Source organism: Rhinatrema bivittatum, chromosome 4, assembly GCF_901001135.1.
Source record: "Rhinatrema bivittatum chromosome 4, aRhiBiv1.1, whole genome shotgun sequence".
NCBI lineage: Eukaryota > Metazoa > Chordata > Amphibia > Gymnophiona > Rhinatrematidae > Rhinatrema > Rhinatrema bivittatum.
In genome coordinates, this window is record NC_042618.1 from 120,984,223 (window position 1) to 120,998,398 (window position 14,176).

The window sequence follows — 14,176 nt, forward strand, 5'->3', positions numbered from 1 at the left end:
CAATGTCTAAAAACAAGGTATTAGGAAATATTCCTATTTATACAGATGCCTTACAAGAGGCTGGTATCAGAAGCCTTAGATAAATAACTTCCTCGTGAGTGAATCAAACGAATAATTGAGATTGGGTACAGGGAGGATAGGAAGGGGTAGGACAGGGGTGTGGGGGGAGGGGAGAGGTTAAGGGGGGTCAGGATGAGTGGGTTTGACGGGTAGGAAAAGGGTTGGAGTTAAAAGGGGAGGGAAAAATTGCATTTATAAGGGGGATTGAAGTTTAATGGGGTGGGGAGGAAGGTGGAGTTATACATTTAGAGCGAAGCGGATGCAAAATAGCAAGTTGAAAGCTGCTTGTTAGTAATCAGGGAAACGCTTGGCTGAATAGCCAGGTTTTCAGTTTTTTCTTGAATGACTGGTGGCAAGAGTCTTGTCTGAGTTCTGGTGGAAGTGAATTCCAAAGGGAAGGACTTGCGGTGGAAAAAGCCCTGGTTCCTTAGCGGAGGTTTGGCTTGAGGGATGACCAGGGTGTCTTGGTAGGCTTTTCTGATTGGTCTTGTTGATTTAATGGTACGTAGTTGATGGGTAAGATCGGTTGGTGCTAAATTGTTTAAGGATTTGTGTATGAGGGTCAGGACTTTGTAGAAGACTCTATATTTAATTGGAAGCCAGTGGAGATTGTAGAGGATGGGCGTGATGTGGTCTCTCTTATTAGAATTGGTCAAGACCCTAGCTGCAGAGTTCTGTACCATCTGGAGAGGCTTGATGGTGGAGGCTGGTAGACCAAGTAGCATGGGGCACATTTAAAACTAATCGGAGAAAGAAATGCCATACTGGGTCAGACCAAAGGTCCATCAAGCCCAGCATCCTGTTTCCAACAGTGGCCAATCCAGGCCATAAGAACCTGGCAAGTACCCAAAAACTAAGCTATTCCATGTTACCATTGCTAATGGCAGTGGTTATTCTCTAAGTGAACTTAATAGCAGGTAATGGACTTCTCCTCCAAGAACTTATCCAATCCTTTTTTAAACACAGTAACACTAAGTGCACTAACCACATCCTCTGGCAACAAATTCCAGAGTTTAATTGTGCGCTGAGTAAAAAAGAACTTTCTCCGATTAGTTTTAAATGTGCCCCATGCTAACTTCATGGAGTGCCCCCTAGTCTTTCTACTATCTGAAAGAGTAAATAACCGATTCACATCTACCCATTCTAGACCTCTCAAAATTTTAAACATCTCCATCATATCCCTCCTCAGCCGCCTCTTCTCCAAGCTGAAAAGTCCTAACCTCTTTAGTCTTTCCTCATAGGGGAGCTGTTCCATTCCCCTTATCATTTTGGTAGCCCTGAAACTAAGTACTTTACAGAACTTAGTTTCAGGGTTACCAAAATCTACCAAGCCCTTCAGATCTTTACCCCTCCCCAATTCCCTTAGTTCTTCACAGTTTCTCCTACTACAACCACCCTCTCACCCCTTCACCCTCCGCCTCCTTCCCAACACTCCAACCCTCCTATAGCTAGATACCCCTCCATAGAGGTCAATCACATTAACTGTGCTATAAGCCTCCCCACCATCCACCCCTCCTACCATAATCTGTAGAACTTTGAGTCAGATAACATCCATAACACTGCAGGTCAAACTACTTATGGCTCTTTTGCAGAATGCCCAAACAGGTCTTGCTGTAAAGCAGGCAAAAAAAAAAAAAAAAAAGGTTACAAACAGCAGAAAGAGCCACATCCACAGCTCCAGTTTTGTGAAGCAGTAACTTCCCAGAAGAATCTGTGCCCTGGGTTTTTCTCTGATTGAGCAGTGATGACTCCACGATCTCCCTGTCATATCCATGCCTGTCATCCATACTAGCTTGGGTTTCAGCAGTAGATGCAAAGTAGCCAAATGCTAACAGATCCATAACATGGCAACAGAACCGCTCTTTTTTCCACTGTAGTGATTAATTTTAGTGAACTTCTAGGTAATCCAGAGAACCAGTGAAAAGCACATCCATTTGAATCCAAATAGCATGAACTAGGACAAAACAAAATAGCCACGGGCTAAGAGAGACCATTGTAGAAAACACACCAAAGTGGCCCATGTGCCAGTAGAGACAAGTAGCCTTTAAGGGGCGCCCAAGGTGTTCCAAAAAGCCCATGTCTTCTCTGGAGTACTGTAAGGCATAGTTTTGCCAGCGTGCACAAACTTACGTTTCACTGGGAACTGCAAAATGAACCATGTTTGGTGCTCTTAAAGCTGGCAGCATATGGGGGAAACGCTCTCCTCTGCCCACTTAGCTGCACAGAATAATCTTCGAAGACAAGAATCTTTTTATCACCCATAGCCGGCTTTTTGCCCTGCCAAATAGCTTGCAGTAGAGCCATTTTGTGCATAAAATTCCGGAAGTGCGCTATAACAACTCAGGGTCTCTCACGATTGTCTTGTTTCGGTCCCACCCGATGTGCTCTTTCAATATATATAGGCCCAATAGAGTTAGAAAGCTGTAACTCTTTGTGAAGCCGTGACTTTAAAAACCCCTGCAATTCAATGTCTTGCAGGGATTCTGGAACCCCGATGAAACATAAATTATTCCAGTACAAGCAATTTTATAAGTCCTCAATCTTATTTTCGAACTGCTCCACTTTTCCCATTGACCACTCATTGTTGTCGTAGTACCTTGTGCTTCATCCTTCATGTTGGAGACGCGCTGCTTGAGTGCAGCTATCTGCTGTGTATGCACTATCATCATTGAAGAGAGTTCATCAAATTTCTGAACGACCTGCTCAAACTTTGACTCCAGGCATTTTATCACTGCTGCAGTCACCACTTTGATCAGTGCCTCATGTTGAACAAGGTCCATAGGCATTGCCACACCATCGCTATCCACTATTTTGCGGTCCGGGCTTCTCCTTCTCCTTTTTATTTATTTATTTATTTATTTAACACTTTTTTATACCGACCTTCATAGTAATAACCATATCGGATCGGTTTACATAGAGCAAGGGTATAACTGAAGCAATAACAAAAGTAATTAACAATAGAGGTGAATAAGGCAAAAGTTACATTTAACAAGGAGTAAAAAACGTGGAAGCTTAAATAGCTGGAAAGGAGGTAAGGTAGGAAGTAATTGTATCTTTTTAGTGCGTTTAGATGCTATGTCGTACTTTCAAATCCTCCCAGTGAGACGCTAGCATCACACACAATCATTCACTATTAAAGACCCGCAGATCAGGATCGGGATGGCCATATGTCAGGCTGGATGGTGGGGAGGCCTCTAGAGAAGAAAAGACTTCCATCCTACTCCATGCATAGCGTCGCGTGATCTCCTGAGAGCAAACATCTTAAATCAGGCCCTGGTTTTTCTACAATCTATGGGGGTCATTTACTAAACTGTGTTACAGCATTACTGCATGCCTATCAATTTTTAATAAGCGGTAGAAGCTTTAACACTCAGATAATATACACAATTTGAAATTCCATGAGATCTGTAATACAGCAAATCTGGTGCAATGTGGGTATGCCTGCAAAGCAGCTCATTACTATGTAACTCAATGCAATTTGTGTTGAAACTGGCAAGCCACATTATTTGAAAAAAAAAGTTAACTACAGCTTAGCTTCAAGTGCATAAATTCCTTAAGGCCTAGTGAGCCCTCCTCTCCCAACCCCCTCCTGCACCCTCAAGTAGCAAACATTTTTTTTTTTAAAGCAGTGCAAGAAATTGCCCCCTGGCCCCACCCCTTGGATGATGAGGCAAAAGTGTGCCTGGGCTCAGGTGGCACCATTTTGAAAATGGTGCTGCCAGGGTAGGACCTATAGGGGTTACTCCTGCCACCACTGAACCTCCAGGGATATCAAGTACGTTTTGGAGAATCTCAGGATGGTGAGAGAGAGGGTCTGGGGAGGGTAGAGGGAGCTTTTTTGTGGGGGCAAAGGAGTGGGGATAAAGGCAATTTCTTGAACTTTTTGTAATTTTTGCCACTTGAGGGTACGGGAAAGGGGGGGGGGTCCCATTAGACTCCCAGGGGTTTATATTCTTAGGCCTGGGAGAGGCTATGGGGCCAATCAGACCCTTTAAAAAAGATGGCGGCCCTAGAATGTGGGGCTGCCATCGTGTTGGTTGCAACTGGGATCACATAATGTTCTCGGCTGTGGCAATGCATGGAAAAATACCACAGGTCAGTAAATCTGACAGTATTCATCCCTGTGATAAAATACTGCAGCTGAGTAAATATACTCTTATATCTGAAGTATGAGTCTTGTAGAACATATATGTGCATTGTAATCATTTGGATCTCATTTTATTGTGCATCATGCTCTTTTTCCATTTGTAATTATGCTGTAGAACTGATAGGAGAGGTTAATATGATGTACACAACTACCAGCTCCAGACCAGAAGAAATCAGTTAAGTCTGTCTCACTTCATGTATTCCCTAAGAAAAGGAGGGCCACAATTTATTTATTTAAAAATTCTTATATTCCACAAACTCCACAATCTTTAATATGGATAACAATAAAACAGCCATAATCAATAAACACAGACATTACATACATAATCAATAAACACAGACATTACATACAATAGTTAAAAAATATAAAATAAACATTCTAAAATAACAACTCTAGTAATATACATGCTGTCAACCTACTTCAAAAGTTTGTACAAACAGCAACATTTTCACCTGTTTGCAAAATTTTAAATAATCAAATTCCCTGCCAATATAATCTGGCAAGACATTCCACAATAATGGTGCTGCCACAGAAAAAGCCTTTGTTTTTGTATCATGATATTTAACCTTACATACCTCATACAATTTTGCAGTAGCAGAATGTAAACAGCTCATCGATACATGAGGTGATAACAATGCAGAAAGACAATATTCTTCCCCATCATTGTTATGAATCCCCTGCCTGCGGGTCTCCCCGCGAACAGGCTCACTCACCGTTGCTGCTGCTTCTTCAGCCGACGTGGCAGGACGCCGCCGTCGGCCTTCCCACGTGGCCGGAGCCGCGGACTCTGTGTTCCTCTGTGGCCCAGAGGCCGCCCATCAGGTCTCCCTTCATCTGTCCCGGAATCGCGGGCCTTCTGCCCTCTGTGGCGCAGCCGGGAACACCGCCGACGTTGGCTCCATCTTCATGGTGCGAAGGCCGCATCCCCGGGCTCGAGTGGCGGCTGGAGCCGTCCCCGGGGCCTCCTGCAGCGGCTGGAGCCGCTGTCGACGTCAGGGCCTGCGTCTAGGCCCAGCCATGCCTCTTTCCACGTCAATGTCAGTGCAGGCCGCTGTCCATGGTCCTGCACAGCTCTCCTGCCTGCTTCTTAGGTGCTGGCGCGCGCCTCTCTTCAGGATTTAAAGGGCCAGTCACAGGAAGTGTGGTTGACCCCACCTAGGGAGTGGACTTCCTGCCTAGCCCTATAAAAGGGCTGCTCCATCAGTCTGTCTTCACCTTGCATCGGAGTGACATCTCTCTGGAAGCTCCTGCCTGCCAGAGCCTTGTAAGGTTTCTTGTTCTTCGTGGAGCTCCTCGTCTCGTCTCATTTGCCTTCGTACCACGTCTTCATGTCTTGATGTCTTGCCTGAGGTCCCTATCCATGTCCTGATGTTCCATCATCATCTTCCACGTCCTGATGTGCCTGCCTGTCCGGATGTTCTTCCCTGCATCTTCATCTGGTGTTCCTGAGCTTTCTGTTCCTGTAGAACTGTGGTTCTCAGATGATGTTGTGCCCGAGAACGGAGTGGTCTGCAGGAGGGATTGATCCCTGTGCTCCTGAGCTTCTGTTCCCGCCAGCCATAGGTGGAGCTTCGGATGACATCGGCTCCATCATCGGAGTTCCTCCTCACCTGGATCTTTCCTGCGCTTGTTCCGCTCTCCTAGTGGTCCGTGACCAGCCTCCTAGGGCTGTGTAGGGCGCGCAGTGGGACAGGGTGGTCCGCAACTCAGTCCCGCGGGTGGACTGAGTAGGGCGCCCTGAGAGACAGTGCAAATGTCCTTCCTCCCAGCTGTTATCACGTTCCTAATCTCGTCTGTGATGCCGTTGCATCAACCCAAGTGTCTTCGCCTGTGATGCCGTTGCATCAACCCAAGTGTCTTCACCTGTGATGCCATCGCATCAACCCAAGTGTCTTCGTCTGTGATGCCGTTGCATCAACCCAAGTGTCTTCGTCTGTGATGCCGTCGCATCGATCATAGTCCTGTCTACGTGTCAAGACCTCCGTCTGCCCTCAACCTTAGGCCAGGCCTCCTGCTCCATGCTGTTCCACGCGGCAGGTCCAAAAGGGCTCGGAATGGTCGGAGGACCATTCAACTTCCAACATCCTGTTGTTGGCCTTGGGAGCTTGCAGGCCTGGTAGAGGGTCAGACTCTCAGCCATGCTGGAGCACGCCGTCAACCCTCGGGTCGGTCCTGGACGCGTCTGGGGTCGGGCTGAGGCCCAAGGGCACACTAAACACCCCTTTACATAACAGAATGCAAGGCCTTCGAGGCCTTCGCAACAGAATGCAAGGCCTTTAGAGGCCGTCCTTCACAACAATTATAACTAATTATATGTACTAAAACATAATTCTTGAATAAAATTTGCAGTGATACAGGTAACCAATGTAACTGTTTAAACAGTGGAATAATACTCTGTTTCTTACCAGATCCAAATATACTTCTCGCTACTGAATTTTGTATAAGCTGTAGTGCTCTAATTGATTTTTTGAATGGCCCTAAATAGAATGCATTACAATAATCCACAGCTGACAATACTAATGCCTGCTCTACTACCTAAAATCCAACACTGGAATCAAATTCCTTAAAAATCTCAGGAATTGTAATTTATAAAAAGCAATCCTCTGCATGCAATAAGATAAAAATCAGAACTGGTTTAACTGGTCCCTTATGGCAAGAGTCATCAAACTATAAAGAGAAGGCGCACACACAACATTTCAAAACATTGAGAGGGACAGATGAAAATGTTAATAACCTAGTTTTGAAGCAAAGTGTGTTTACATTTTGTTTTCCTAGGTCTTCTTTCCTTCTGTGCAGCTCTTCTAATTTTCCCATTTCTCCCTCCCATCCATCTGTTTCTGAGAACTATGTACTATTTTTTTCTCATTCATGCTGTTTCCTATCACCTTTTTCTCTTTCATTCCTCTCTCTTCTGTACATCAGCAGCTCTTCAGCTTTTTTCTTCCTTTCCATTCCTCCAGTCATGTTTTTTATGTCTCTCTCATCTGGTTATATCTTATTCCTCCATCTTTAGTGACTTCTCCTGTATGTATAATACCTATCTCACCCTATTTTAGTTTGATTTTAAATGCATTTTATGTATTTTGTTATTTTAGAATGATTAGGATATAATTTTATATGTTTTTACAGGGTGATTGTATTTTTAGTTTATTTTTATCTTTATTTTATTTATTGTTATTTTACTCTATTGAGTGATTTTAGGACAGGTTGTTAAAGACTGTCCACTAAACTATGTAAATCGACATGAGGTATATACAATATGTTCGGTATATAAAAACACCTAAGTAAATAAATAAATAAATCTCCACCTCTCACAGCATCTTTTTCTCCCCAATTCTCCTCACCTCTTCTTCCCATGCATTCTCTTCTCCTTGTGTCTCTCCTCTCTCCCCCAGCAGCAGCATATTTCTCCTCTCTTCCACCCTCTTTCTACCCAGCAATATTTCCCCTCTCTCTTTTCCCTATCTTTGCTTTATGACCTGGCATCATCTGGTAACTCTTTTACACTGGCTTCACATTCATTTCGGCATTCAACTAAAACCTCTCAAATTCATGTACTCTGGTTTTCATCTTAGTGCACTTTCTTCCCTATAGGCCTTATTTTATCCATGTAATCTCTTCATGTGCCCTTCAACCCATCCCTCTACGTCTTCTGTTTTTCTTATCAGGCCTTTTGCTTATTTTCCATCCAGCCTCTTATTTTTGACATTTTCTTCCCTTCTCAGTTCATTCTACTCTTAAACCTTCCCAACTTAAATCTCGTTTAACCATCTGCTGTAACTTGCTAGTGACCACCTTTTCCCTTCAGATTTCCTGCCTCAGTTTTCTGTAATTGCAGACATTGACTTTCTATTAGATGCTCAAATGAGCTAATTATTCTATAATTAAAGACACATAATCAGTAAAATAGAAACATGTTTAAGAAATTAGATGTTTGAAAGTAGGCCCCTCTGTAGTTTCTGCTACATGCAAAACACCGGAAAAAGAGAACACCACAACAATATTTTTTCCATCATGAAATTCATTGAAACTATTTATATAAGAGTTTCTGCCAGGCATATTTTAAAGGTTTAGAGGAGAAATAATTTCTTTATAACTTTATAATGAGCTTTATTTCCACTGGACAGCCACCTTCTCTACTAATGAGGCAATTCCTTATTTCTTGGTCTGACAGTCCAGCGAATCACTGTAATTTCTATTGCAAAAAGTTCTGGTAAATCCTGTCCCTACCAATCCCTACATAATTACTTGGGCCCAGTGACAAAGTAAGCAAGGCTGAAGAAGCACCTTTACCTTTTAATCTGCTCCTGCTCACACCTGAGTTCCTGGACCACCTCCTCAAACTTCTGTTTTTCTGCCTCCAATACCTGATTCAATCGTTCAAGCTCCTAAAAAAGAAAAACACTGAATGCTGAAATGCCATCTCATTTCTTTTTTTGCGTCTCTGAGGTTATTCTGGCTTCTGACAAACTTTGGCTTCTTTGGTCAAATTGATTTTCTACTTCAAATTCTCCCAGTTGTATTGTATATGAAAAAAGGAGAGGTTCTATAATGAGGCAGGGTGAGGCGGCTGCCTCAGGCAGCAAAATTTTGGAGTAGCAAAAATTTGCTTCAAAATGCAACTCCGGCAGCCATCTCACCTTATCCCAACTTCATATTTAATGACATGACTGCGACGGGGATCCCGTGGCCCACTGGCCAGAAGCAGAGCCTTGTGGCAGCACAGCAGAAAGACGCACCTGTGGGGTTCCCATCCACCATGAGTGAGAAGAAGAGCCCTGCGGTGGCGCAGCAGAATGATGCGCCTGCAGAGCTGAAGACAGAAGAGGTCCAGCCCGCCGGTGGCCAAAGAAGAAAGGAGGCCCCGTGGGTAGCCAAAGAAAAGAGAGGCCCAGTGGCTGCTGGCTGCAAAAGAAAATGAGAAACCACGACTGCCTGACAGCATGTGTGAGTGAGATAGACAGACAGCGTTTACAAGAGAGCATGTGCATGAGTGTGTGAGCAAAAGTATATGTGTGTAAGATAGTATGTGTATATATGAGAGAGCCTGTATTGTCTGTGTATGTGTGAAAGAGCATGATTGAGAACATCTGTGTATGTGTATGAAGGACATATGTGAGAGCATCTGTGTATGTGTGTGTGAAAGAATGTGTGTGTGTGTGTGTGTGTATGAGAGAGAATGTACATTTATGAGAAGAGACAGTTCCTCCTCCCTTCCCCCAGCACTAATCCACGGTAATCTCAGGGTGACTGGAAATCAAATGTTCCTAGGTGTAGAAAGTGGGGATTTTTAAAATCCCTATTAGTTTTAATTATTGGATTTTTTATGTGTCTGCTATTTTGAAATATATTATTTATGTTTAGGAAGTTTTAAAATAATTTTTATATTATTGGCCGTTATTCTATTCATCAGCTGTTTAGACATATTTATTCTTTTTTATTAGTGTGTATTTACTATTATGATTGATGCTTTATATTCCTTGATTTTATTATTTTGAGAAATGATATTTATGTTTTTCCATTGCTGCACTGCATACAATCTAGCTCATTGCAGTTTCCAATTCAGTTTTTGTCTGCATGTTTATGTTTATATTTTGTCTTTTTATTCTGCATTTGGTGAGGGTCTGTCTGTGTTCTAAATGTGTGTCTGAGGTGAGATATTCTCCTAGATTGAAGTTTCTGTGTAGAGATCTATAGCAGCCTGGATTGTTCTGTTTTCCTAATAGGAGGTGTATTGATGTTTGGCGCCTGGTGTAATATTTGCAGCATTGCCTTTTCATAGTTGAGATTTTTATGGTTTGAGGGCTTTTAGTATGGGAGGTTTGTTATTCTGTAATTGTAATTCAATTTACTCTGGGCTTTCTGAGGGCAAAGCCCACCCCAACTTGCATTAGAATAGGTCTAATACCATATACATTCTAAGTGAGTTTTGGGTTTTTTTTGCAGGGTTGTGATAATTTTACATCAGAAGACTAGACTTGTGGTTTCCTTTTTCATGTAAAATTGTTATTTATAAACGCAGAATTTTTAATTGTGTGTGGTGAGGGCAGGGTAGGGAGGCCCAGGCACAGTGATCTAAACTTTACCTAGTTCTGCCTAATGCTCTTGCGCCAGCCGGAGAGAGTGCACCACACAAAGACCCCCACCATTCACCCATCTTCTACTTCTCCTGGGAAAAATGCTGGGAAAAAGATGGGAGGCAGGTCTTAAGCTCCCTGCGAATGTGGCAGCTTCCTAGAAAAATTATCCTGTCCCTGATCTGGAAACTCTGCCCTCTGCTTTCCCTCTTTTTCAGCATCTGAAATCACAGAAAGGGCCAGGCTGCAAAGAGACCCCCCACCTTGCTCTTCTTGATGATTTGGCCTGTGCTGTGTCTTGGTGAGGGGGAAGGAGGGGGCAGCACCATCTCCTCCTTCCCCTCAGGCAGCAAATTGCCTTGAGCAGCTCCTGCATGAGAGAGAGAGGTGGTGAATAGGTTGCAAGACACTTGCCTCTTTCTGCTCTCTCTGCAGACACAACTCTTCCGTCTCTTCCATCAGTTTATCTACAAATAAGCAGGTAAAAAGGAAGTGAGAATCAATAGTCATTTAAAGGTTTATAGAAAGACCCTAACAGAACTGCCACTGGAAATGCATTAAATGCAGAATCTTGTGTCACAGAGTGCACACGCGTGATGAATTTGTTGGCTATGTTGTACAAAACAGCTCAGAAAAGTGTTTTATTCTTGCACTTTCCTCCATGCGTTTGTTTCTGGTAGTTTGGAGCAGGAGCAGGAGCAGAAGCAGAAAAGGCCTGGATGCCACAGTTCCCCAGCTGTTTAACATTCTCATAAGAGAGCCCTGGTGATGCTGAAGCAAACATGGCAAATTATAGTCGGGCATATTCATTCATTCTATTTAACTATGATGTGCCAGTATGATTCCTATCAGAAAGGCCATCTTATCAGCATTGAGGTCAATATTCAAAGACATGTAGACAGATAACTTGTGAGTTATCTGCCTAAATAGCCAAGATAATTCTTAGGTCCGATTTCAGATGAATATTCCCATTTCTTAGCTGGATAAGCCTTTATCCGACTAAGAATTAGCCACCTAAGAAAGGGGTGTGTTGGAGGTGTTCCAGGGAAGGGCATAGTCAGGCAAAAAACTTAATAGTGTCCTACCGCGATCCGGGACCACCACTTCTGCCATCACTGGCAACTAAGACAAAAGCTTCCATTGTAGCTGCTTAGCTATGGCAAAAGCTGCTTAGAGATGGATGAAGCAGTGGGTCTGGATTGCGGAAGGCTGCTACCATGATCCAGGCTTAAGACTAAACATAAGGAAAGGGATCAGGACCAGGAGGATGAGAGGGAGAGTGGGGGAGGGGGTGTGTGTGACATGGAGGGGCCCTGGAACTTACCAAATTTTGAAAATCTTTACTGGACCGGAAGTGGGGAAGGGGGGGGGGGGTTAAAGAGTGTAGGTGGGAGAGACCAGACTCAGCACTGAAATTTTTAACTTTCTTCAATGAGGAGGGTCGGGGGAGGGGGGCTGCAGGCTCGGCCCAATAGGCCCGAGCATTTAATCCTCAGGTGGGAGCGAGGAGAGGGGATGTGCTTGGCCCAGCAGGCCCACCATCTGATTTTTTTTTTCTTTTAGTCTCGTTTCACCACTTAACCGGCCATAGCTGGATAACTTTAAAACCAGTGTTATTCAAAAGAATATCTGGTTATGTTTAAAGTTAGCCGTTTAACTTTACGGGGGATATTCTGTGGATGTTTATCTCACTGAATATCCAGGACAAATTATCCAGCTGGGGGGGGGGGGGGGGTTTAAGATGGGAAGTGAGGAAGGTATAACAGTTGACTAATTCATTGCATTTACCCCTAGATAACCTGTCCCAAATTATTAGCACCTATGAAATCTATATCACCAAGCAGAGTTCATCGAACCTAAATATTCCTGTTTCTCTTTAGCAAGCTGGAGTCCCTGGGCTTCTAGACTTTCAATCATTGCTTCTCCCAGCTGGGCATTCTGCCAAGTCCTGAAAGAGAGAAAGATGTAAGAGAAGGAATTCAGCCATGCTGTTAGAACTCAGCTTTCTTTGTAAATAATGGTGGGAGGTGCAGGAGGGTCACTTTTTTTTTTTTTGCTATCTGTTAGGGGTGGGGGGTCAATATTTGAATAGTTTGTCCAGCTAAGCTTGGGACTTAGTCGAACAAACTGTGGGATTTAACAATTCCCTCGTTCTGAACACCTCCAAATTATCCGGCAAAGCAGTTAGACGGCTAAAGCTTATCTGGATAATTTGGAGACGACCCAAGAGCATTCTGGGGTGAAGTTAAATTAGCCTGATTCAAAGGTAGCCAGATAACTTATTCAACTAAGTCTGGTCATGTCAGAGAGCAGTCCTAAAGTTAGCTGGATACGTTTATCTGGCTAACCTGGACTTCATCCAGATATACTCAGTGGAGCACCTAATTGACAGCACTCCGCTGAATATCTGGCTATCTGTAGCTGGATAACCTGTCTGCTCCCCATGCTGCTGAATATTGAGCTCTTAGTCTTCCAAACATTTTGCATAGGGGCCGATGCAATACAGTGCGCTCAGCCGAGCACACTGTATAACCCGCAGTCGGACGCGGGATAAATAGGTGCTAATCCACCCCATAATGCAATAGGGGGATTAGCGCCTATTTAACACGCGTCCGACATGGAGTGAATGAGGTAGCGCTCATCACATGCAAATTACTCATTCACTCTGAATGCAAAAAAGCTAAATGTGCATCTCAGACGCACATTTATCACTCAGATATTAACGCCTGCCTGGAGCAGGCGTAAATAGCTGAGTGCATTGAAAAGTACAGAAAAGCAGAAAAAAATGCTTTTCTGTACTTCTTTTTTAAAGTATAAAAAATAAAATAACTCAGCAGAATTGGCGGCCATTTTCATTACTGGCAGACGGCCGGTTATGAAAACTGAGGCCGAGTTTACCGGTGTCAGTCTTCATAACTGGCAGCTGCGGTGGGTCACTTTAGGAAAGAGGCGCTAAGGTCACATGGCACCCCCCCCTTGCAGGCACCAAGCGGGAGCTGACTTTTCAGCGCCCATAATTGCATCAGCCCAATAGTTGTTCTAATACTTCTGCTCGGCTCAAAGACCTGCATATTGAATGTAGTAAACGGAAAGAGAATCCTCAGTCATTCTAGGCTGCCTCAAGAGTACCAGTCATCAATTGCTGCCCGATATTCACAACTGCTCACGCTTGGGCATTTCCTGTCATTAGTACTTCCACTGAAGTTTTCCAACTCATGATGTCATTGGCCCTTTTGTCTTTATGTCACTGGGTACATTGTTTATGAATGAATAATATGCTATTTGTTCTTTTAACTTTCCCCTTTGCAGCTTCTATCTTGATCTCTGCATGCCTTAACACAGGGGTAGGGAACCTATGGCTCGCGAGCCAGATGTGGCTCTTTTGATGGCTGCATCTGGCTCGCAGACAAATCTTTAATAAAAAAGTAAAAATCTTAACAAAATCCCCCACCCTCCTGATGCCCCCCAAGACCTCCAAAATTAATTTACTACAACCCCCCACCCTCCCCAAGACCTGCCAAAAGTCCCTGGTGGTCCAGCGGGGGTCCAGGAGCAGTCGGGGAGCGATCTCCTGGACTTGGGCTGTCGGCTGCCAGTAGTCAAAATGGCGCCGATGGCCCTTTGCCCTCACTATGTCACTGGGGTCGACCAATGGCGGCGGTAGCCCCTGTGACATAGTAAGGGCAAAGGGCCGTCGGCGCCATTTTGACTACTGGCAGCCGACAGCCCAAGTCCAGGAGATCGCTCCCGGACCCCCGCTGGACCACCAGGGACTTTTGGCAGGTCTTGGGGGGAGGGGCATCAGGAGGGTGGGGGGTTTTGTTAGATTTTTACTTTTTTATTAAAGATTTGTCTGCGAGCCCTGGACCCCTGCTGGACCACCAGGGACTTT

At 44.1% G+C, this 14,176-nt stretch overlaps 1 protein-coding gene across 1 annotated transcript in view; it reads right to left on the reverse strand.

Annotated features, from left to right (window-relative positions):
- The window catches only part of PLEKHD1 (pleckstrin homology and coiled-coil domain containing D1), a 105,756-nt gene that overhangs the window by 32,209 nt on the left and 59,371 nt on the right, over positions 1-14,176 (reverse strand). The window contains exons 5-7 of the mRNA XM_029598797.1: positions 12,141-12,232; positions 10,699-10,751; positions 8,501-8,595 (exon numbers count right to left, since the gene is read on the reverse strand). Of these exons, the coding sequence (XP_029454657.1) occupies positions 8,501-8,595; positions 10,699-10,751; positions 12,141-12,232 (240 nt within the window). The remainder of the gene's footprint in view (positions 1-8,500; positions 8,596-10,698; positions 10,752-12,140; positions 12,233-14,176) is intronic.